Source organism: Echiichthys vipera, assembly GCF_963691815.1.
Source record: "Echiichthys vipera genome assembly, chromosome: 16".
Classification (NCBI taxonomy): domain Eukaryota; kingdom Metazoa; phylum Chordata; class Actinopteri; order Perciformes; family Trachinidae; genus Echiichthys; species Echiichthys vipera.
In genome coordinates this window covers 8,953,764-8,979,067 of record NC_139841.1, presented here as the reverse complement: position 1 = coordinate 8,979,067, position 25,304 = coordinate 8,953,764, and the positions used below count along the sequence as shown (strand labels likewise).

The 25,304-nt window shown below is 39.2% G+C and overlaps 1 protein-coding gene across 1 annotated transcript in view; it reads right to left on the bottom strand.

Annotated features, from left to right (window-relative positions):
• whrna (whirlin a) overlaps nucleotides 1-25,304 on the bottom strand; it is a gene marked incomplete at both ends in the record, with an annotated part of 168,940 nt that overhangs the window by 31,267 nt on the left and 112,369 nt on the right. Inside the window, 2 exons of the mRNA XM_083930447.1 lie at nucleotides 19,782-19,818; nucleotides 24,162-24,370. Of these exons, the coding sequence (XP_083786573.1) occupies nucleotides 19,782-19,818; nucleotides 24,162-24,370 (246 nt within the window). The remainder of the gene's footprint in view (nucleotides 1-19,781; nucleotides 19,819-24,161; nucleotides 24,371-25,304) is intronic.

The following is a 25,304-nucleotide window of genomic DNA, read 5'->3' as shown; positions in this document are numbered from 1 at the left end:
CAATGGGATGACTAACCCTGCTGGATTCAAGCATGTTTGAAAGAAATCCAGAAATGAAGCGGAAGAGCGACTGCTGGGTTACAAAGATCTGCTCTGCGGTTTAAAAAAGGTCTGTAGCAATTAAGAAAACAAGGGGAGTGAGTGACTGAGCTGAAACCAATTTTAGTAACCACACACCTATGATGCAGGTGTTTGATTGCAGTTCTAAATGAATGTGTCAGTATTAAACTATGTCAAGACAGCAACTGTGAGGCTAAAGATTGTGGACTAATGTTAATTTTACTGCTTAACTGATTTTAATGGTTAACTTTTGGCATGTGTACTGTATATTTAGAATATGCACCTTACTGTTAACCTGTTTGTACTTATGACAACCACTGTTATCCTGTTTACTTTTCTGGTATTGTGTTCATTTGTTTGTGCACCTTATTGATAACCTTTTTTGTTATATATTTATTTGCATTTTTTCTATTAGCACTATTTCCAACTGTACTGCAATGGCTGCACAATGTGTTTACAAATACAAATTCATGAAATGAAAGAATGTGATAATAGGGATGGGAACCAAAATCTAAGGGCTAAATTATTGAAGACAGATTAATTATATTACTGGTTCATTCATCAGTTTTTAACGATTTAACATTTTGGTGTGGTTTATTATCATGCTATAGTTTCTCCTCTGTAACTCCTCAGTACTGTAACAGTGTCTTTGTAGGTCTCCCTAAAAAGTCGATCAAACAACTACAGTTCATTTAGAAAAATGCTGCTCAAGTCCTCACTAAGACCAAAAAAGTCGATCATATCACTCCAGTCATCAGATCTTTACACTGGCTTCCTGTCCGTCAGATAATTGATTTCAAAATACTTCTGTTGATTTACAATGCACTGACTGGTTTAGGGCCAAAATACATTTCAGATCTTCTGCTCAGCTACGAACCATCCAGACCTCTGGGACAGGTCTGCTCTGTGTCTCCAGAGTCAGGACTAAACATGGGACAGGTCTGCTCTGTGTCCCCAGAGTCAGGACTAAACATGGGACAGGTCTGCTCTGTGTCCCCAGAGTCAGAACTAAACATGGGACAGGTCTGCTCTGTGTCTCCAGAGTCAGGACCAAACATGGGACAGGTCTGCTCTGTGTCTCCAGAGTCAGGACTAAACATGGGACAGGTCTGCTCTGTGTCTCCAGAGTCAGGACCAAACATGGGACAGGTCTGCTCTGTGTCCCCAGAGTCAGAACTAAACATGGGACAGGTCTGCTCTGTGTCCCCAGAGTCAGGACTAAACATGGGACAGGTCTGCTCTGTGTCCCCAGAGTCAGGACTAAACATGGGACAGGTCTGCTCTGTGTCCCCAGAGTCAGGACTAAACATGGGACAGGTCTGCTCTGTATCCCCAGAGTCAGGACTAAACATGGGACAGGTCTGTTCTGTGTCCCCGGAGTCAGGACTAAACATGGGACAGGTCTGCTCTGTGTCCACAGAGTCAGGACTAAACATGGGACAGGTCTGTTCTGTGTCTCCAGAGTCAGGACTAAACATGGGACAGGTCTGCTCTGTGTCCCCAGAGTCAGGACTAAACATGGGACAGGTCTGTTCTGTGTCTCCAGAGTCAGGACTAAACATGGGACAGGTCTGCTCTGTGTCCCCAGAGTCAGGACTAAACATGGGACAGGTCTGCTCTGTCTACAGAGTCAGGACTAAAGATGGGACAGGTCTGCTCTGTGTTTCCAGAGTCAGGACTAAACATGGGACAGGTCTGCTCTGTGTCCCCAGAGTAAGGACTAAACATGGGACAGGTCTGCTCTGTGTCCCCAGAGTCAGGACTAAACATGGGACAGGGCTGCTCTGTGTCTCCAGAGTCAGGACTAAACATGGGACAGGTCTGCTCTGTGTCCCCAGAGTCAGGACTAAACATGGGACAGGTCTGCTCTGTGTCCCCAGAGTCAGGACTAAACATGGGACAGGTCTGCTCTGTCTCCCCAGAGTCAGGACTAAACATGGGACAGGTCTGCTCTGTGTCCCCAGAGTCAGGACTAAACATGGGACAGGTCTGCTCTGTGTCCCCAGAGTCAGGACTAAATATGGAGAGGCAGCATTCAGTTTTTATGCTCCACAAATCTGGAACAAACTTACAGAAAACTGCAGGTCTGCTGCAACTCTCAGTTCTTTCAAATCAAGACTGAAGACTTCTATTTGCCACTGTAACTGTAACAATCTGTTATATGTTTTAAATTATCTTTTATGTGTTTTTTCCCCGGTGCTTTTAATGTTTTATGTAAAGCACCTCCAACTATGCTTGTTACTATAAGTGCAATAAAACCTTTGCAAGTACTTTATTATTATATCTATACAACAAGCATAAACATGTAAAAAAAAGTGATATTTCAATCTGCTCTATCTATGGTCTCTCATTTACTGATGCTATATTTGGGGTCATCCTTTTATACCCAAGGTCCCATGTTCCCAAGAGTCTAGTCTAATTTAGTTCTGAGATTTGTAGGAGATGGGTAAGGGCTATCTTGGCAGTTTGTTGTGTTGGTTATTCATGTATCAATAAAAGATTTTCACTTACAATCAGAGGACCTTGGATGCTTTAGAAAACTGCATTGAATACTACAGAGTTCCATTTAAAGTAAGCGGGACAGTGTTTTATTCTTACTCAACATTATGACATTATTTTTCTCGCTGGGAGTTTAACCACTTTTCTCTGAAAATAAAAACAGGATGAGTAAAATCACTGAAAAGAAAGGACGAGAGATTGCCATGCCAACGCTATAAAAATCGATGGTGGCAGAGATTGTTTCTGACCTCACAGGGCATATCTTGGTATTAAAACTTGAGACCTACAGAGAGAACAAGTGTACCACTGCTGTATTATAAGAGTACAGTCTTTAGCCCTATTCAGACGTGGTTAGTTTTACCTGGAATAAAATAATTTTACCTCAGGACGTCTGTAATATAAATGGCATATTTGCACAGGATTAAGAAATCCCTGTATTCTACCAGAGGTGGGAGAGGTTGCTTGATTAACGCACTGCCATCACCTCCCTGTCGCCATGTGCAGGCTACATAGCTTCCTGTGCATATTGTGTTCCTTATATCACAAAACTAACTAAACACAAAACTAGAGGACAGAATCAATCATCTAAAAAAAGTGAAAGAAGTGCTTCTTCAAGCGCCTCCATGCTCAAAAAAATGCAGAAACTATGTATTAACAGGATATGACGGAATATCTATATAGACTTTAGAGAGGGTTAACTTGGACGCGACTAGTTTAACCTGAGGTATTTTCTACAGACCGTTTTACAGAAGGAAAAATTGCAATCATTTTTACTGGCATTCTCTGAAATAATTACTGACATGCCACATTTTAAAACACCCAGTAAATGTGCTTCTAAATTCCATCATTGATACCCAGCTAAAATAACTTTAAGGACTATGTGTAAACTTTATGAGGGTCTCTACAAAGCTGGGACGTTATGATAATAGCAAAATTTACATTACCAGTTCTCTCCACAATGAAGCTGAGAGATACCTCACCCATTACCTTGGGCGAGTGTGTTCTGGTTAAATGGCATCATGAGCTATAACCCATCAGATGGAGAAAAAAGTCAAGCACAGCTGCAGTTAGATACAATATTTCTTTAACCCGATTAAGTCATTCTGACTAGAGATTCAAACTTAACTGTCTACAGTAGGGGTGTCCAATCCTGCTCCTGGAGGGCCACTGCCCTGCATGTTTTAGGTTTCTCCCTAACTCACCTGAGTCTAATGATTATCAACCTGTGACAAGCTTCAGCAGTTTGACAATGAGACCATCATTAGAATCACGTGTGTTAGAACAGGGATAAGCCTAAAGGTGGGACTGTGAGTGTGAATGGTTATCTATCGAGGCGATAGACCGGCGTCCTGTACATGGTGTACCCGCCTCACGCCCAACGTCAGCTGGGATCGGCTCCAGCCCCCTGCAACGCCATCAGGGACAAGCGGTTGCAAATGATGGATGATAGTTAAAACCTATAACATGCAGGGCAGTGGCCCTCCAAGATCACGGTTGGACACCACTGGTCTAAAAGGGGGAAAAATGGGTGAAATGTATCCTTACTGATTGAACATTTCGTGTGTCTTGATAACCCAATAAAGATATGTATGAAAAAATAAATAAATCAGTAGCATTACAATGATAGAAATGAACGGTAACATCTAATGGACTAAGCAATAATTATTTGCATCATGGTTGCAGCAGTTATGCTACCTGTAGTAGTTATTTCTCTTATTAGGATGATATTGCCATCACAAAGCTAATTTCCATTAATGGTAATTCCCATTATGGGTTAGCACTGAGCTAACGTTTGTCTCCATTTTTGGCTTCATAAAGGCCAAGTTTTTCGACTTGGCATGTTGTAAAAACGTAGTTTATGGTTTTTTACCCTCTTGGTAGTACATCCCACCACACAGCAGCAGTTTTTTGCTAGCAAACAGAATTGACAAAGAGGCGCCCCCCACATAATACAAAGTCAATGGAGAGTGGTGAAATGTGTCCCCAATTGTTTTTGATGGGGGCAAATAATACTAAACCCCAAAAAGTGAAAACCCAAAACTCCATAATTCAGTATTACACAAATAAGTCTTTTCACATGTTGACGGCAATAATTTTCTTACATGTATAATGTGTTAAGAAATCTCTGAATGTACTTTACCCAGACTTCTCCCGCAAAAGCCTCCAGAAACAAACCCATTTGTTTTGCCTGAGCCATATTTCTGTCCCTCCCAGAAGCAACGTCACCTAATGTTACCGCATCGTGGGGCAAACAGGCACAAAAAGTATTTATCTTTTCCAATCAGACACACACGATGGTTCCCACTATCCCTCTCAAACAGATTGAAAATTCTTTCGGGCCAGTCTCTTCTGATTGAGGTGATAACTTGAAGCAGTTTTATTCTGACTGGGCTCTTTTTCTGATTATAAGTGATTATTAGAGTCTATCTGAACACCTCTAGTGTTTTCAAGCCCTGGAGTCAAATCTTGTCTTAAATCAGCATGATCTCATTCTGAAGACTTCCCCAAGAAGTGAAATCGACTCCTCTCTTATCACAATGGAAGACTGCTAATCAACTTCATCAAGGGGAGTGATAGTGGTGGCTTATCCCTGCTAGAGTTTCTCTCATCCCTCTGTGCTTTAAGTGTGTGTGTGTGTGTTATTTTGCTCAAGCAGTGGCCAAATCTGCTAAACTCTTATGCATTAGAAAACCAATATATATATATATATATATATATATATATATATAATAAAAAAAACAATACTTAATGTTTATGGAAATTGAGACTATATTTCAAGTACCATACATTTAGTTAAAGCAGACCCAGTAGGCAAGATATAACTAAACAGTATATACTGTATATGTGTATTATGATACCATGATTCTACTGCATCCCTATGACAAGGAGGACAAGGAGGAATTAAATTAAAATTGACTGTGTAAAACACTGTTGGCATTGTACGTCATTTAGAACTTTTTACACATTTGTTGTTCATGTTCATTTTTAGTGATATATATATATACTGACGTGTGAGACTACACACATGCTAACGTATAGATGCTAGTTAGGTATAATGTTTATCAATGTCACCATCTAATTTTAGCATGTTGCCATGTTAATGTTCAGCACTTAGCAAAGTATTGGGCAATTTGAAAATACCAGTGCCATGGCACCATATTAAAAAGGAGTTGGACATGGATTTCTGTACCAAATTCACAGAAAACCATATAATAGTTCCAAAGTGGTACGGCACATATACACCAGCAGTATGTGGAGAGAAAAAAAAAGAAATAATTTTGCTGTGCCAAGAGTGCACTCGAGACACTTTTGGAAAAACAATCAGCCAGCTTGTTTTATTTTAGTAAGAAACATGCTGCTTGGGTACGTTACCAAGATCATGCCAGAGTGAACAAATATCTCTTAAGAGAGGCTTTATTTTTCCAGGCATACTTCTCGTCAGACTTACGTTCAAAGTATAAAGTATTTATGTAGCCCCTGAGCTTTTCGTTAATGTCCTTTAGTTGATACCGTGATGAGCTGCATGCAGACATAATTCAGCTGCAGGCTTGTTGCTGCAGCCGTCTCAGATGTATCGATGTGTATCAATGGAGAAGGACTAACGGGGAGGATCTATTGCTCTTGAAATCACACTTGTACAAGCATCACTGCAACAGTACCAGTACCATGGCTGGCAGAGTTTAAACCACATCAATTCCCTTACCAGTTTACCAACAGTAAAGCCGCTCAAACATATAGCATACCATGATTACTGTGATTTTCCATTTTGAGTGAGAGATACTGTACATCATACCTCACATATTAAAAAATCTCAACACACTGGATCAACTTTGTCGGTGTTTGGTGTCTGTGTTGGTTTCCTTGGCTTGCTCTTGACCTTTTTTAAATATGTAAATAATTCTAAACTACTACTGATGATTAATATGAACATCCTCTTCCCATTACAAATTAATCCATCACTGCAACAGCTTATCCCAGCCGGGGTAGCGGGAAGCTAGAGCCTATTCCAGCTGACATTGGGTTTGAGGCGGGGTACACCCTGGACAGGTCTCACTGGGCAGACATATAGAAATGGACAACCATTCATGTTCACATGAACACTTACGGTCAATACAGACCAATTAACACCTGCATTTCTTTGGACTGTGGGAGGAAGCCAGAGAACCTGGAGAAAACCCACGCCGACATGAAGAGCAAATTCCACACAGGAGGGCCCCGGCCCATTACAAATTAATTCAAATAAAAGAGAACTGTCACCAGCAGATTTTAATTAGTTCTTGCATCTCAGTTCGATGTAAAGAATCTACAATGTCTGAATAGACCCATGCTACATACAGTAGTATACTGCTGTATACACTAATGATCACTGTGTACACATTCTGCACACATATGAAGATAACAACGTAGTCTAAATATATCATGATTTATGAAACTGTTTTATTGCTCACCATCAAACAATTGCTCACTCTTTTAATCTCTATTAATCTGAAAAAAACTCTATTAATCTCAAAAACTGAAATGCTCAGTTAGTGAACAGGCTCTGTATTTCGACCAGTTATCTCCAACCATTACCCATCAATGGTAAATTACAAATATTATGATGGAAAAAGGAAATTCTAAAGAAAATCTAGAAGGAAACTAAACTGTGTGAAATAGAGGATGTTGGTACAGAGGTCGATCCAAGCTGGCTTGTCTGGTTTGATGATATTAATTTGGAAGTGATCAATAATTAAAAATGAGTTGGGTGACTGGATGTCACAGCTATACACATAAAAAGGTCACAACAGCAAGAACACTGCCACATTAGATAGACAAATCCTCCCAGAGGCTGCTTTGACAGAAACAGGCAAGTGAACTGTTTCTTTCTTATGGAAAGACAACACAGGCAACGTTGTATTGTGTATAAGGCTATACAAAAAATATAATCATAACAAGTGTAACCCAGTATCACCCTGGAATATGTGCCTTATTTTATCATGGCTCACAGATTTATTCGCTATAACCACCTTTGTGACACTTTGTTTTTTTTCCAAACCAGAATGAAATACTTTACAGTGTGTTTATCATTCCAATCAGACCGGGGGATTTCATTCAGCCGTTATTCACAAAATGTCTATTTCCTTTTATTGAGCATCAACCTTGCTTTTCTTTTCAAGCTGTGAGTATCCAACTCCCTTTTTGTTGTTTCTTGCCCATGCTGTTTTGTAAATCCATCATGAATTCTGTATGGTAGCAGGCGGATTTGATGTGGAGTGCCCTAAAGTACCTCACTACTGCACAACAGAGACCACCTGAGAATTACAATGGTCTTGTTTGCCAGATAGCTTTTCAAAACAACAGTTTTTTTCAAGTTGTGGGATTTATGTTGTTGATAAAAGCAGAACATCTTAAGGAGCAGCTTGCTAGATGTCACTTTCAAGTACCAGCAGTTTTTCAAGTTCAGATCTTTGAAAGCAAGACTTTATCAAGCTTTCAGTTTGGTTTTGTATGATCACTGTATGTGCACTGCTGCTAATAAACATTTGTCTTGTTATGTTTTCATCCTAAGTGCATCTAAAATCAATTTACTGACCGTTGGGCATCTCCTCCTTGTGTACCTTTCGATTTAAGGGTCCAATAAGCAATATTTATTTGCTGTAATACATTTTGTTGTCTCTCAAACAACATTCATTTGCTCTATATTGGGGCCCAAATGGGGTCAGAGCAGAATTAATGATTGAGAATTGCTTTGTGACCTATCCTTAATTAATTGGCTTATCGGTCTGAGTTGGCCTTTGGGCTGCAATTACAGAATGGAGGGAGAGAGGTGGGGTGTGTTTGAAAGGAAAGACGGTGTGACTGGTAAGATGCACTGAATCTGCAGGCACCAGCCGAGGGAGCAATGGCAAGGGGATGCAGAAAACAGAGATATCTTTGCTTGTTTAAGCAGCAGTCAACATCAGACTATTCTAAAAGAGATGAAAATTTATGCTGAGGACGTGTTGACACAGTGTGAGGTTAGCAGGGGGAACGGCACTAACAGTGACTATATGGCTCACGTGGAGGGCTGTGAATTATCACCTCTCTCCCTGATGTCTGGCCCTTAAGCCCTGCTGATACATATTTTTCTCTCTTAATGTCCCCTCTCGCCGTGTGTGTCTCTGTCATATATGCACAATTGAACACAGGCACAGAGCAGCAGCCAGTCCACCCACATGTACTTTAGTTGTCTTGGCTTATTCTGAGCTGCTAAACTTTGACTCAAATAATAAAAAAATGTGGTTCGATCTTCAACATTTCTTTATTTCCAACACATTTATTCCCTCAAAGTCTTTCTTAAGGATTTCTAGAGCTGTTGTAGCAACTGTTAATAGCTATGGGTTATTTTTGTGATATTTGTGATTTTATATTAAAGCACCTGTAAATGTAAACAGAAAATATGGCCATAAGTACATGTGGACATCAAAACAAAGCCTGTAGACAAGTATGTAGGTGTCAAACATACGGCCCACCAAAGGGTCCAATCCAGCCTGCTGGATGACTTTGCAAAGGATGACAAATGCAGATAAGTAATTTATTACACTTTCGATAAAATGCACTATTTATATTTGTCCTATTTGTCCACTGGGGGTTTTTCACTGTCATAATGGGAGTAAAGTCTGGTTCAGACCACAGACTGGTGATGAGAAAAGTTTAACTTTGCAATTACATGCAATGCAACGTTCTGAGACGTGCCAGTTTGGACCAATGCGACTTGAAGGGATGCTCCATTTTGTCAAGTCGCATTTTAGCTAGACATAATTTATAAATTAACTATAAATGAGTATACTGATAGTAGGATACTTGCTACAGCTACATTTCTACTGTTAATGAAACAGCTAAAATAATATTTCATTAATTCACTGCTTTGTTCACGATAACGGCGTTCCATCTCCTCTTTTACACTCTAACTCTCTCGACCCTTTCTCTCTGTCTCTCTTACGTGGGCTTGTTGGCCCTATGCTGGATACGCTATTAGAGAACCCCTAATTACATACAGGCTACATGACACAACATTGGCACAGGCTACTGTCCATGCAGGAGCTGCTGGAGAAAAGACATACACAGAGTGGAAGGCTTTCCAAGAAAAGTGGACCAGTTCCATTTTCTTCACAGAGGTTTTTGCCAATGACAGCCTTACTAGAAACTCTGTGGCAGATATGATTTCTGATCTTGCTGGAAATTTGGACAGCCAGCCATTAAGCACACAGTTAAGTCATTTGTCAGTTGCAAGTGATGAGAGCATAGACATGACAGATGTTGCTCAACTGGCCATTGTGTTTCGGCTTTGATGGTCAGCGAGGAGTACCTTGAGTTGGTGCCGATGCAGGCACCATAATGGCGTATTACTTTTTACCTATCTCGGAGCGTTACATTCTCAGGATGGACTGAGCCCATGCTGTCAGCCTGGGTACTGATGGAGGGGAGCAGTAGACTGACTGAATGGTACAAAAAAATGTTGTTGAAATTTCACTTATCTCATCTCAGGCTGTTTATCATTTATTTTGTAAATGGATTGTACATCAATTGTGACTGTTTCAGGATACTTGCACTTCTTAACATTAAAGCAAAGACAAGAAGGGAAATATTGGGAGTTGTTGTTATTTATAGGTTATTATGCAAGGTTTGGCATAGCCAACTTGAGATCAAATTGGACTGTATGTGGCCCTTGAACTGAAATGAGTTTGACACCCCTTATATAGACAACTGAACATTATAGCAATAGGTGCTTGTTGAACATCTTATTCCACAAACATGGGAAGTGTTTGCAGTCAGTAGAGAGCCACAACAAACTAGGAGAAGAATCTCTTTATAGACCTGGCTTTGTCTAACGGCTCTTTGCTGAAACACAAACTGAACATACTGTATTCTGCCTGATGAACGTTACTGTTAACACGTTCATTCTGGTGTCTGTGAACAGCACGCTCTCTCAGTTTAACTTTGTTCAATATGGCACCAGATTTCTATAGAGCCTTCCAGGCGAAACCCGGGCTAAAACACACCGTTAACAGGCCTTAATATGGAGCTGAAAAAACACCCAATCTGGCAACACCAGCCACCAGTGTCGCACCGCTGCATATGTCATCAAAACAAAACACAGCATGAAAGTGACAACAACGTGTAGGGGACAAAGCAGCAAGGAGGTGTTGTATTCTCGTTTAAACGAGTTTTATCAGTTTTATGATAAAGTTGTAAGGAGGGGAACAATCTTATATTTCTGTGCAAACTTTGCCCGTCGGCTTTAAAATGAAAATCTGCATTTCAGTCACATCAATAGCAAACCTGAAACGGCACATTGAACTGAAGCACCCGGCATTTCAAAATATGTGCAAGCAAATAAACGTACATCAGAGGCTCCATTGTCATCTCCCAGCCACAGATGGACCTGGTGGTGCAGTATGTTGTCTTAGACCTGCAGCCTTTGAGTAAAGTGGAAAGCTCAACTTTCATCAAATTAATTTGAGTAAATGTGTCCCATATCAATTCAATCAGCAATTTATTTTTTTAAATGTTTCTAAGGGCTCTAATTTTTTTTATCCGATTTCTCGATTAATTGATGGAATAATCGGTAGAATACTGCAAGATCCGATAGCTGGAGCCCTAGTCTTAACCATACAACTGTGCAACCCATTCTAGATCTCAATCCCCATAATAACGACAGGACCATCTCTAAGCTACCATTTATTTCTAAGACCCTGGAAAGAATTGTATTCTCCTAGGTCTCCTCCTACTTGAACTCATTCCACAAATTTGACAAATTCTAATGTGGTTTCACACTCTCTGTAGTACTGTTACATCTGGCTTTCCCCTGTTGCCCTGCAAGTCCTGGTTTGAATAAAGGACCTGAAGTTCAGACCTCAGTCTCCCTGAATCAAAGAACTGGCCATAACTTTTCAGGATACTCTGAAACGCCTTCTCTGGAAACACTTGTCTCATCTCATCAAATTGCCCTGGATTGAGTAATTTTAAGAAGCACATGCTCTCAAAATTTGCAAAATGCCGAGGTATCTGCTCTGAAAGATTGTCTAGGATGGCCATGTACAGTTTTCTGTAGCACTCCTTGGGATCCTGCAGTTGTGACAGGCGGCGCTTTCTTAGGGGCTCAGTTTGTGGGTCCGATGTGAGATCTGCTGCTTTGGCATTGACAGCCTGGAAAGCCCCCTCTGACCTCTTCTCTTTGACATAAGCAAGAAGAGACTCACTTCTTTTCTTGCAGTACAGAACATCCATAGATCTCTGCTGGACAATGTCAAACACCAAATCAGTCTCAGAGAAGATTTGTTCATACGTGTACAACATGAACACAAACTCAAAATCCTCCAGTTTCATCAGAAAGCCTTTGGCACAATCTAATGTGTCATCATCCATGGTCTTATCTGCAGTGATCATCTCAAAAGTCTCCTGGAGGGCATTATCATTGTTTGCCACAGTGCTCACTATCCATGATGTAAAGTTCCATCGATAAGGAGCGTTTCTGGGCAACCATGAGCAGCCTGCAGACTCAAGAAAAGACGTCCTTTTTGTGGATTTTGAGAAAAACCCAGAGAGAGATGCAAAAAATATTCTGCACTCAGATAAGCATTTAGCCCCCTGAGACAGCACCAGATTCAATCTCTGTGCATAGCAATGCACAAACATCCCGTCCCTGGTGAAATTTTAGGGGAAGCTGAGCTTTCCTTGCAGTCTTAGAGCAATCAACACTGATATAGTCACTTCTTTTGATTTACAATCTGAAATGATAATACATAAAACAATATATATATATATTTTCCAGCATGATTTACACGTTTTGCCTTAGAACATCCAAGTGCATTTTTTTAATTAATAAAAAATGAAAAACTAGAATAGCAGGGTTGGAAAAGTGATGAGCTTTAATACTTTGTGGAGGCACCGTTTTCTTTCATTACAGCCATCAGTCTGTTTGGATATTTCTCTACAAGCTTTGTGCACCTAGACTGGGAAATATTTCCCCATTCTTCCTTGCAGAACTGTTGGAGAATGTTAATAATGGTTATAGTAAAGGGACTCATCACTTTTCTTGTTTTTTTTTTTATCATTTATTTTTCAGAAATTTTGAAAAAAAAAATCACTTGAATGTTGTAAGGCAAAATGTGTGAATCACGCTGGAAAAATATATTTTTTTCCTGTATTATCATTCAGGCTGCAAATCAAAAAAAGTGACTATTTCAAAAGGGTATCATAACTTTCTATAGGCACTGCACTGTGTATACCGATAACTTGTAACGTAATTACCTGCAATAATGTAAAAAAAAGTTGGACCCCATTGGTCAAAGTAAGAAGGTGATTAAGGAAATAGAGGCTATATATATAGAGGCCCTAGTGGGGATGAAGCGACGCAGACACATTCGCTCATACAGAATATACATGAAAAACAACACACTATGCGCAGCCACTCACATGCAAATGCATGCAAACATGCACTAAAATGTGCAAGCATGATCACATACACTGAATAATTCCCAGCGCTTAGGAATGTTTCATCTGGAAGATCCCATCAAACAACATGTTCATCAAGGTCAGTCTACAGGATGCAGGTTTGAAATGGAAGCACAGCATGGTTCAAACAGCATGATACAAAACCAACAATATCATGGTGGTTATACCTTAACCCTAACAGTCAGAATCAAAACCTCTTCAATTACCACGAGAAATGCATGTTCTGTAGAGGGATTTTAGAGGACAGGAGCAGGTAAAAACTGCGGCTTTAAAGGTATCAACACGGACACACAGAGAGAGAAGGACCGGACACCACTGTGTTATTGACAAACCGTCTACAGTACAAATGAGCAGATTTGTTGTTATTTTGCAGTAATAGGGCCAGAGACACCCCCAACCAAAATTGTATATGAAGCCACTCTATTTTACAATTAACTATTTTTTATTGTTATGTCTTTTGAAAGCTACAGTATGCTGTTGATGTCTTTGAAGTCTGTTTTCACTTGTTTTGTTTTTGATGGACGTTCAACAATCCACATCCTACGTCTCTCCCAAACAATTCAAATAATGTGTCTCGCATCTTTGACTACCATGCATATTTTTTCCAAAATAAGGTAAGTTAAACTTTAACTACTTTTATCAAGTTATCAACATTCTTGTTGGCAGAACAAACAGTCTTTCATTCATCATTTACTAATACATAACCTTCTTATTGAGAAACTAAGTCATGACTAAGATTATTTTTTTAATCAATCCTGGCAGGTTTGGTGCCAGTGCCAGAAGTAGGGTGTTCATACTGTATCCCAATGTGTACAAACATTGGTTTCTCAAAGGACTTTACAAAACGTAATAGGTATTACTGTCTACCACTGCCTACTACTACTAACGACACTAACACTAAGAGTCCCCAAAGTCAAGATTTCAAGTTTCACGTTTATTTATGGATAACCCCTTGAGATGAGCAGTCATCTCGTTTTCAAGGGGGTCCAATAGAACATCCAATACAAAACAAGGCAAGACATGACTGTTACATACATACATCAACCCACCTATCCACACACCAATCCGAAAACCCCTCCATCCCCACCTGCTACAGTTTATAATATATTTGCAAAATGACTTGACATTTCCAACAATAACAATAGCCATGTGCTACAGCATAATGTTGATGCACAATGCAACAAACAGTACAACACCATAGTATAGAACCATACCAACATGCACTATACTCCTATCCAAACAGCATACACCAGACACCTCATGCATTATACACGTATACATACCGCATACAACATGCACATAAATACATGCATGTATACACACACAACTCAAAACAAAAGTTAATATACACTTAATTGGCAGCTATATATACCACCTACCACACAACACACACCAGCACACACGATCAACACCACTACAAGACCCTTCTGCATCACACACAGAGCAAGTGTGAGTGTATTTTTAAATAGATGAAATTAACTAATAGTTCCTATGGCACAAGGCAGAGTGTTCCAGTCAGGAGGAGCTTTAAATTTAAACGCACGTCTCCCAATTTCTTTGATGGTGCTTGGAATAAAAAAGAGGGGTTGCTGAATAAGTCTCAGTGAGTATGAGGGTGTGTATGGTAATAGCTATTGTTTTAAATAAGAAGGGTAGTTGAGATGGATACATTTAAAGATGAACTGGAACCAGTGGAAGCCTTTTCAAGCATGGGGGGATAACCACTTTAGTGTTTGGCACATAAAACCGTGGTGAGTTAGATGTGGACACCTTAGATGTGGATTTTTCCTACAATATAGGTTTTTGCATCAAATATATCAAATATCAAATATATCAAAATATCTTGTCTCACACTACTGTAGCAGACACTGTAGGCATTCCTCATATCTAACCATAGCCAAACTGAGCAACATTATCATTCGTTCATCATTGGTACTGGCACTCATTGCAAATGTAAGTCCAATAGTCACTGACTTTTAGCTCTTTTTTGCTCTCCACCAACTCCTGAGTTGCTAAATGCCCCACTTTGATCGCCAGTTAGTAGCCAACTTCCTTAAATCATTTGGTACATGGCAGCTAGTGTGCAGTGGGTTTTAAGAACTTTTTTTCTGAAAAAAACAAAAAAACAACTATCCTGCTGTATCAAGAAACAACACTAATGAGAGGCTTCATCACTACGAGCGACACCTTTCACATAGCACAGTCATTTGATCCACTGTTGATGTATAAAGAAAAGTATTGGAAATACACTGCTGTTTCAGGTAGGCAAAGAACAATGGGAAAGATAACCAAAACTATGCTGTCTCCAATATTTGACTCTGTGCTGATTACATATAGCAGACAAAAGTGTCTTCAAATATTTTAAAGACTTGTTTCAGGACATTTTAACCTTTCTGGCTGGAGTATAAATATTATATTAAAAAAGGTGAAATGCTAAATTTCTGCAATTTTGGGAAGTCCAGGGGGCACAGCATGTATTGTTCACATGAATTTTCTTCAAAATATAGGCTGATCACCTCTCCGTTTTATTATCTGTACTGCCCTGCTCTGCAGTAAATAAGAGAAATAAGGGCTGGATAGTAGAGCGGATCAAATTAAGGAAGCATTAGTATCACCATATTTTTTGGACAGCAGCAAAAATAAGCGAGGAGAAAAATCTAACAAAAAGTAATAAAGTTTGAAGCTGATGATAATGACTGCTTTTGAATCTTAGAATTAGCTTTTCTCTGCTCCCCCCGCAGTCAGTGTAATGTCACACACCTGATGAGACTTTTATGTGGGTAGCACAGTGTCTTTATAGGTGGTTATTGATCCCCTACAACACCTGGGTTGGGAATCAGGGTGGGTTTAAACTGCCAGTTTCTTTTGTGTGCAGCTTTTTATTTTATTTTTTATTTTTTTTACCTGAGACTAAGTAAGGATGTATGGGGTGGTTTTACTTTGTAACACATCAGAAATGTCATGATATTTTCGGATTATTTGTCTGTTGTCCTGAAAAAGGACTGGCCCAATTATCATGAAACTTGCTATAAGGGTAAAGCATGAATTAAAATTTGGAGTGTATTTGCACCACGGGGCGGATACACTAATTATGTTTCACTTTTATTAGCATTGCTACATAGTGCATGGCCTGTTTGGCAGTGATGCACAGACTCTGAGAGGGCAGATGAAATAAAGACAGTCATAAAACTGCAAAATCAATGGCTCAATGAACTGTGGAATTCAATAGAAATCCATCAAAATCACTCAATCAAAAAACAATCTAAAAGTGTTTTCACACAAATGGTACGGGTCCCATGCATGATGGGATGAAAATCATAGCTGAGTTTTGCACACGGAAAATCTCTCAGGGAAGAAAATATATTAACCCAGTTTTTCTGACCCCTCTTCATTTTACAGTTGTCAGTGTACGGGGAGTTTTTTAACAGTGTCATCTGGTCCAGTCCACAGCCTCACATCACAGTCCTGGCAGTTTTTCATCAGAAGGAGTTATTTCTCTGCACACACTGGATAAGAGACTGGGTAGGAGGGCAAGTGTCCTGTAAATCCTTGGGGAGGATGAAAGCAACCAAAGTGGTCATAAATTCTCTAGGCTGTCTAGTGGAGGCTGCTGAAGAGTACAAAATATTTTTTCACTAACAACCACCGCACAGTGTGTAATGCTGCTGGTATTATTGGCATGAAAAAAACATGGCTCAGCTTGTAGCTGCAATGCTTTGACTGACGTGTTAATGTTCATAGAGCGATTATAAATAAATGACCTATACTTATGTTTTCTTCTTGCAGTTGTAAATATTGGCTGTCTATTCTCATTCACAAAGGTGGAAAATGCATTTTGTTTTGCACAAAATTGTCAGTTTCAGTGGTGGCGTGATTATATACAAAGTCAATCAACAGACATCGATGTAGCATGAGTTGAATGAAAGACTTGTCATGATGATTTCTACCTTGAGCAAAACAAATATTGCTTTTCTCAGAGCTGTACCATCTAGAGACAAGTGGAAAAAGAAGAAAAATAATAGAAAGCACTGGAGGCTAGTTTTATCTGTGAGAAGATTGACCTGTTTGTATCCTGTCCATAGACTGTAAAAAAGATGAACGTAACTACCGTGACGTCACCCATTGGTGTGTAGACTTCGGTCCTGAAGCTGTTTTGAAACCTCGCGTTTCGGCCGGACATGACTATATTTGGAGCCGAGGGCGAAGCCAGTGTTGTTTCAGCTGTGTTGCACAGCGAAAGAGGGAAAAAGAAAGAGGGAAACTGCCAATTTTAGGTAGATTATTCATCATCTTCATGTACTTCCCGTGCTTTAGTGACTGTCGAATGTTGATTGAAAACTGTCAGTTCCATTAAGTCACCAGCTACTCAATAGCTAGCGCTCAATAGCTAGCTAACATTAGCAAGGTGTAATGTAATGTTGACCAAGACATTTCAGGCAAACAGCATGTTGCAATTAACTCTGATGAAGTGAAAACACACTGTAAAAGGGTGAAATTTCGAAGACTTTAACACAGACAACACCCGAAAACAATTCATGGCTATTGCACACTATCCTCTATCCAGCTGCGAGCATGGCAACCTGTCAATCATAAGTTTACTATGTTTTAAAGCATACCCTGCGTTATCGTCTATTCATAGTCAATCTGCAGTTGGGTGCATCATTTTTGCTGAGGACTTGAAATGATTGAGACCATAAAGTCACCATAAACTCCGAAAAATGTTTATTGATGTAATACATCAAGTAAGAAGTATAGTCCTTTTTGCAGTGACTTCTACTGTATACTTTGCTGTATAGTCACCCCCTGCTGGATATTAGAGAAAATGAGGTTAAAGGCACTTGAAGCCATTGGCTTCACTTTTCAAACATAGAAGCTACAGCCATTTTATACAGTTTATTGTCTAGTCCTCTACCAACAGTCAGTCAGTGTTGGATTCTTTTAACTGCACTGCAACAACTATTAAATTCATTTTCAAAGTTGCTGATAAGTTAGTAGTTCCCCTCATACGATCCATCTTACTGTAGTTTTTCCATCTGAAAAGGGCACCTTTGACAAAAAGGGTACATTGGTTTGCGTTGTACGTCTAACACGTTAAAACAAAGTTTATGAATTACTTTTAAACCCACTTTGCACTCAAGTCTGGAGGAAATCCAATCCACATCCAATGTCTGTCCCTCTGTTCTCTCTTACAGTGTTCCTACAGTACATTGCCTCCCAGGTGTGTCAGGAAAAGACTGTCCATCAGAGGTATCATAATGAAAAGTGAGCTCTCCCTCTCACCTTCCTCCCCTCTCTCTCATCCCCTTTTGTGTCTCTGCCGTCAACTGCTCTCTCCTTCAACTTTCAACCTCTTATTTATCCATTCCAACACAGCCTCTCTTGCTATGCAAAGCCACAGACAAAGTCAACAATAAAGACAGTAGAAGTGGTGAGTGAGTTATGGTAAAAGGTAATAACACAAGCCATGCTTTTGCTTTTGTTTTGATAGCCTTGCCGGGATACCAACAGTGTAGATATGGCAAACCGAAAAGTACCTAATTTTGGATTTTAATGCTTAAGGGTTGATCACTCAAGAATAAAAAATGAAATTGTATGGATACAATCTACCAATCTAATATGTAAAACCCAAAGTGGTCTGTTGATCCCACTTTTGAACTTTGCTGCTATCAGCCTCAGCGCTAAAAACCTGCGATACATCCCAACTATCCAACTTCTGCAGTAGTGCTCCCTCTCCTGCTGCCCAGAGCAATCAGCATCCCTGAAAGCTCTACAGCAAGTCTACATTTATAATGGAAGTAGGACTCAATCATGGCTTATTTCATTATTAATTCATTTTTCTATTATACATCTGATAATTTCTTTTCCAATTAATCTGAACATAATGGAAAAATGAATCTAATGAAAATGATCTGTATTTTAATGAAATATTCAAAATTGATGACATCAAATTGCATATTTAGTTTAACCAACAATCCGAAATCCTAATACAAACTGAATTTACAACTATTTATACCAAGAAGGCAGCCTATTGTCACATTTGCGAAAATGGAACCAGCTTTTTTGGCCCTTTTGATGGATAAATGACTTAAAACAATAATTGAATATCCAAATTATTATAAATATTTCTGTCTATCCACTAATCAATTGACTAATTTTAGTAATGCAACAATTGTTTTGTCCTCCATGGGTTTTGTTTTGTATGAAAGATGTAAAAAAAGAAATCAGTGATCATTCATCGGGCAATTGTCAATAGCTAGGATTCCGTTTACAAATTTTTATGCACATTTTGAAATATCCCATTGGAAAAGCTGATGGAAACTGGTGCCTGATTTGCATTTCTTTTTGGCAACATTTCAAAAGTTTTCTCAAAGGTAGCTTGACAGTTGAATGGAAACACTGCTAGTTACGCTCAAATTGATTGACTGATTGGATTTGGGATTTCTAAAAGGAAGGCATCCTCATGTTTTTTGATATTGTGACAATCCATGAGCGTTTCTAAGCAGGAACAGCTTGGCCCTTCCCAATCATCGTCTAAACAGTGATGAGTGACACTACTGACCCATTGTCACACTTCAATTTCTTTTTCCAAGTCAGTGGTGGAGTTAACAGATGGATGGAAAGACAAATCATTTATTATCGTGTCCAGGGGGAAATGCACAACAACCAAACACATTGATAGTCCTGTGTTTAATGTGCACACACATACATACACACAGTAAGAGGAAATTACTTGTTGTGAATCTCACCTTTCCTGCTGCAGAGGCTCCTTTGTCCACCGAGAAGCTGCAGAGAAACAGATGAAGAGGACAAATTAATCACTGGAGGGACAGTTGAGTCCTCGCAAACACACACACACACACACACACACACACACACACACACACACACACACACACACACACACACACACACACACACACACACACACACACACACACACACACACACATATTTCAGAGCTATGGTAAAGAGGATTTGAAATATCTTGACTGACAGCTTTTCATCTTTGGGAACACATTTCTCATTTATCACAGGTTGATAAATGCACAGTATCACAAATGTTTTAATCTGGCTTTCATGTTCCTTGGAGATGTGTCAGAAACTGCTGCACAGATTTTTATAGGAAACGTGAAATGGCCATGTCGTCTAGTCAGGTTTTTTTTAATATATGTAAAGCACAGACATTGAAATGCATGTCACAAACACACACCGTCACGCTGTCTTTGCAAACATAAAAAATGTGTGTCATTTTTTCCGGCCACATACTCCTGCCTGAGTGAAATGACGCGAATAGATGTCTTTAGGCTTTAAATCCACGAGTAAACGCAACAACTCAAAGCACTGCCTTCAGGGCCAGAAAATATATTATTAAACCAGAGTTTGAAAAATACTGCAGTCCCACCTGCAATGATGCATTAAACTCAGCGTGGAGACCCATTTTGGGAGTCAAATTCAATTAGCGCAGTTGACTTTTGAGACTAACACAGCCATTTATTCTCTCCTCATAGTGATTTTTCAAATGTCTCCTCTTTGGCTGCTCTCTTTGAACTGCCAGATAATTGGTAGGCAAAAGATACTAAATTTATCATTGTGTGCAGCACTATAATCTCACTGATTTAAAATATGCAACATAGTGATATAGACAAGCAGAAGAAAGCAAATTCTGTAGTAAAACAATACTTCAAGCTGGATCATCACCCAACAGCTCTGTCTTTTTAATGTATACATACTGTATAAGTTTGCATTGTGTTTGTTTGTATGTATGTATGTTCATATATATTTACAGTATGTTTGTTTATATGTATGTTCATATAAGTTTACAGTATGTTTGTATGTATGTTCTAATAAGTTTACAGTATGTTTGTTTGTATGTATGTTCATATAAGTGTTGGGGAAATATATTCTTCAATTAAGATCAACAAACAGGATCAGCTTTTTCTCCGTGGTTTATTTTGCCAAAGCATTTTCCTCTGCAGACAAAAATACGTTCATCCCTACATCCTCACAAAGTTAGAGTCTAGTAGGAAAGCACGATGTGCCAAATCTCGCACAGTCTTTTAGGTGAAGAGACAGGACGCGAATAGCTTTGGTTGGGTGACGACTTTAGACCAAACAAAAACATGCCTTAGACATTACAATTCTGAACATTCTGAACCTCTTTCATCACAAGGTCTCTAACACAGGGTACAGATGCACAAATATGCCAATATATCTTTATGAGTTAGTTATTTGCGTTATCCATTAAGAAGGTTAGACAGAGGAGACACTGAACTGTGTCTGACCTGACAAAACTATGACTATGAATTACAAATATCCAAAATTCCCACAACATAAGTTTACAATATGTTTGTTTGTTTGTATTTTCATCTAAGTTTACAGTATGTTTGTTTGTATGTATGTATGTTCTAATAAGTTTACAGTATGTATGCAAAATGGTAAGGTTAGGAAACACATTATTTGAGGGCAGCACCAACATTTAAACTAATTGGCTGTCTTGAACTGAGAAACTACCACTGATAACCAACCAATGAACTATTAACTTTGAGTACATTGTGCGTCTCCATTTAAGATATATGCCCAAATCCTAAACTACTAGTTCCAGACTTCCTGAATTATAAGGGAGATAAGTCTTCTCAGTTGCATTCATAAACGCTGTTCTAGTAGACTCCATGAGTGACTGTACTGTATTGTTATTTGAGACATTTGGTCTGTTGGTAAATGAAACTAGAAAGAATAGAGATCGTATTGACAAATATATGTTTCTCTACACTAGTTCATGCTATAATACAAGAATACTACTTTTGTTAAATCATGACTAAAATCAAGAATACATGGTCAAATTTATAATGATTTAAAGTTGTTCACTAAATCCCAGTTGCATCTGTGACAATATGACTATGACAATGAATATACGTGGAACAGGGAGACATGCACTCTCCCGTGCCGTTTTCTATCGATATGAACCATCTAGCACTAGAAATCAAAAAGCAGCTATATGTCTCTGACTGGTGACCTTAAAGTTGGAACTTAAATGCAAATGATATTATCCTCTTTGCAGGGACATTAAATGATCTTCAAAGTTTGTTTGATATCGTATACTGTTGGTGTAGAAATACACCATTTGTTCTGTTATCCATTATTTCACAATCTAACATTGTTTGACTTTGTTTGACATGCATTTGATCTTTCGCTCTCATTATGTTATTGGTCTTGTTTGTTATGTAGTGTCTTGTTAGCCAATATTGCACTGGGTATCTTTTGGTGCATACTGCTTTAAAAACTTAACTTTCGGTCTTTTTTTTTATCTGCCTCTTGGTGCATCTTTTTTAATTTTCCTTTTTCGTTTAGGAAGGTTTAAGAGCATCAAATAGTTTCAGCTATGTCTTTTTGTTGTTGCAGAGATATACTGGGGTGAAACAAATGAACATACACACACTTTTACAAGACACACTGGAATAACAGAATATCTCAAGGGGGGGATTCATCCAAAAATTAATTGTCAATGAAAATGTCCCTAATACCTTTTATATCCCTGATTGTTTTGTAGAATTTGAGGGTTGTAGGGCTGTTGGGTTTGCTGTTATTGACTTGATGAGGAAATGAGTCTGGCATTTACATCAGACTTTAATTTGGTTGTTGGGGATTAAATTTATTCCAGATCATGAGCTGCAGATGAAATGCTCAGGTGTGGCATTTTGAGAGGAGCTCTGGCATTTTTCCAACAGGGCTGCATATTGAATTTCTATTTCTGCAGAATCGAGTGAAGGAGATCATTTTAGAGACAGATATCTGTGGCACCTCCTTTTGTCTAAGACGAAGAGGATGTTTTTTTTTCTTGGTGTTCTCTTTATTATCTCTGTAAAGTATTTTCCGTGCTGCATTTTCCTCACGTCATAAGCTCTTTTCTTGTGTTTCATTACTGAAACTTGCATAGCTTATAATAAAGGATCAAATCTTTTGTGATTTCATCAGTGACTTTGGTCATTTAACAAGTCAAATTAGATTAGCCCACAGACATGGTAAAAATAAGATGTGAAATTATTTTTATTGTGTAAATTAGATAACGAGTGGTAGTTCTTCACTTGTTGGTAACTCCCATAGCATTTCATCATCTCTGTGTTACCTGCAACAAGTCAGAGGCTTAGAATCTGCAAGCTCAGGTTTTATTTGTCCTGACAGGTATGTCTGGTCCCCCTCCGGTTCAGACAGATTTCCAGCCGTCCAGATCCGGGGGCCTTTCCAGGGCTTTTGTGCTTTACGTAAATTACCTGATGATGTCATTTTTGGCGTGCACAGTCTCCCTTTGGGATCACTATGGCTACCATAAATCGAGTTTTACAAAAATTAGCGCCATTAAGGTCTTTTATAAAACAACCAAGATGGAAACAGCTGATGTGGGGCTTTCTGTTGAAATGCTTCTATTTTCATATTTTGATTAAAAAAAACAAAAAACGCTCACAGACATGTAGTTTGTTTACAATTGTCTGTTGCTCAGTACTACCTCACAAACACAAAGACTGAATAAAGATGTTCTTGTCGACACTGTGGCATTGCCAGGTAGAAATAATCCACATATCACCTTGTAAAACCACAGAGTGTTGTTTTACACTTCGGTTTCGTCCAAATTAAACTAACGAGTTAGTTGATTAAGTGTTCGTTAGCTTCAGAGATGCTTTAATGCAGATTTTTATTAACGTTCAACAGAAATGGGCTCCCCCAAACCCCTAAGCTAACATGAAAATGATATCAATCTACTTATCCAGCTCCTCCAAATAAAAGCAAATTAGCATTCTTTCAACTGGATTTAAAAAAAACATTAGAGCACTTTGAAAAAGAGGAATCCATTTTAATTTTCACAGCCACTCTGTGTTGTTTTTTTAATTAATTTAGTTAACTGTGTTTTCATTTGCTGTGTTACTGTTTTTAAATGTAAGGGTTTTTGTCTGTGGATAGTAGAGTTCAGAAGGCCATTTGCTTGTTGATAATAATGAATAACAAAAAAAGAAGAATAAACTTGAATGTTGTCAAATTTAAAAATTTGAGTTCTAAAAATCTAATTATATTTTGCTGTTAATACTAGCTACTCAGAGTAGCAGTACTTTGTTTGGGTATATTTTGGCGCTCACCCTGCCACGCTGCTGTTGGCGGAGCTCTCTCCGATCTGCGAGCTGGCGATCCACTTTGTCTCCCCCACCACTGTCCTGGCGTGTGGCAGGCGACCTACGTCTTTCACCGTCATCATCAGATGCTGTGACGACTTCAGGACCCTGACGGCTTCATCGTGCGGGATGCCCAGAAAGCTGCGGCCATTCACCTCCAAGATCTGGTCGCCGACCTGCAGGGAAGGGAGGGAACACACAGGCATGGCAGGGGGGACTGAACAAGGTGGTAAGGGCGGACCAGGAAGAGACTGTCCCATGCACAGGTTCATAGGTCAAAGGTCAGAGAGAGGTAACATCACAGATGGAAGAGGAGGAGGTGTGTTAAATGTTTAATGGAACAGAGTGAGGTAAGTTAGTTTCCTGCTATGACTCTCTAACGTTGGGCAGCTAACAGAAATAATTACACAAGGAGTAAAGTCTTCTTTGCTTACGGACAGATTCAACACCATAACTGTTTAATATGTAATTGAAAAGGCTTTCATAAGTCATTTCACATTCTATCAAAGGGCTTAGCCTGGAGGCAGCAGCAGAGGGAATATACCGTATATGCAATCCATACTAAACACCTCCCTGGACTGTCTCCTATAATGAGCTGATGTATTACAGCTTTAACCTCAAGGTCAACCCTCTGAGGTGTATCAGGGACCCATGTCTGTGCTGAATGAGGCCAAAGCACAGTCTCAACCTCAAACTGCCCTTTTCCTACGTACTTGATGTGTGCATCTTTCTCGCTTGGATTTATCTCACCATTATTAATCATGACCCGGATGTATTGTGCACATTCATTCATTCATCTTCAACCGCTTGTCCCTGTCAGGTTGCGGGGGGGCTGGAGCCGATCCCAGCTGACATCGGGCATATTTAAGTTTATTTCTTGGCAAAACGTGGATGCCTTAAATACATCTTCAACCAGAAAGCACAGAAGATTTGTACAATCAGCACAGTTTCAAGATTAGTGACACCAGTTCAGTATCCATCCAAATGTCTCCCCTTACGTTCCTGAGTTGTGAAACATGATGATGTGACATTGAGGTCAACCTTTGGATATAAAATGTCAACACAAAACACATATTTATCTAAGATATTTGTGTGAAATTTAGTTAATTA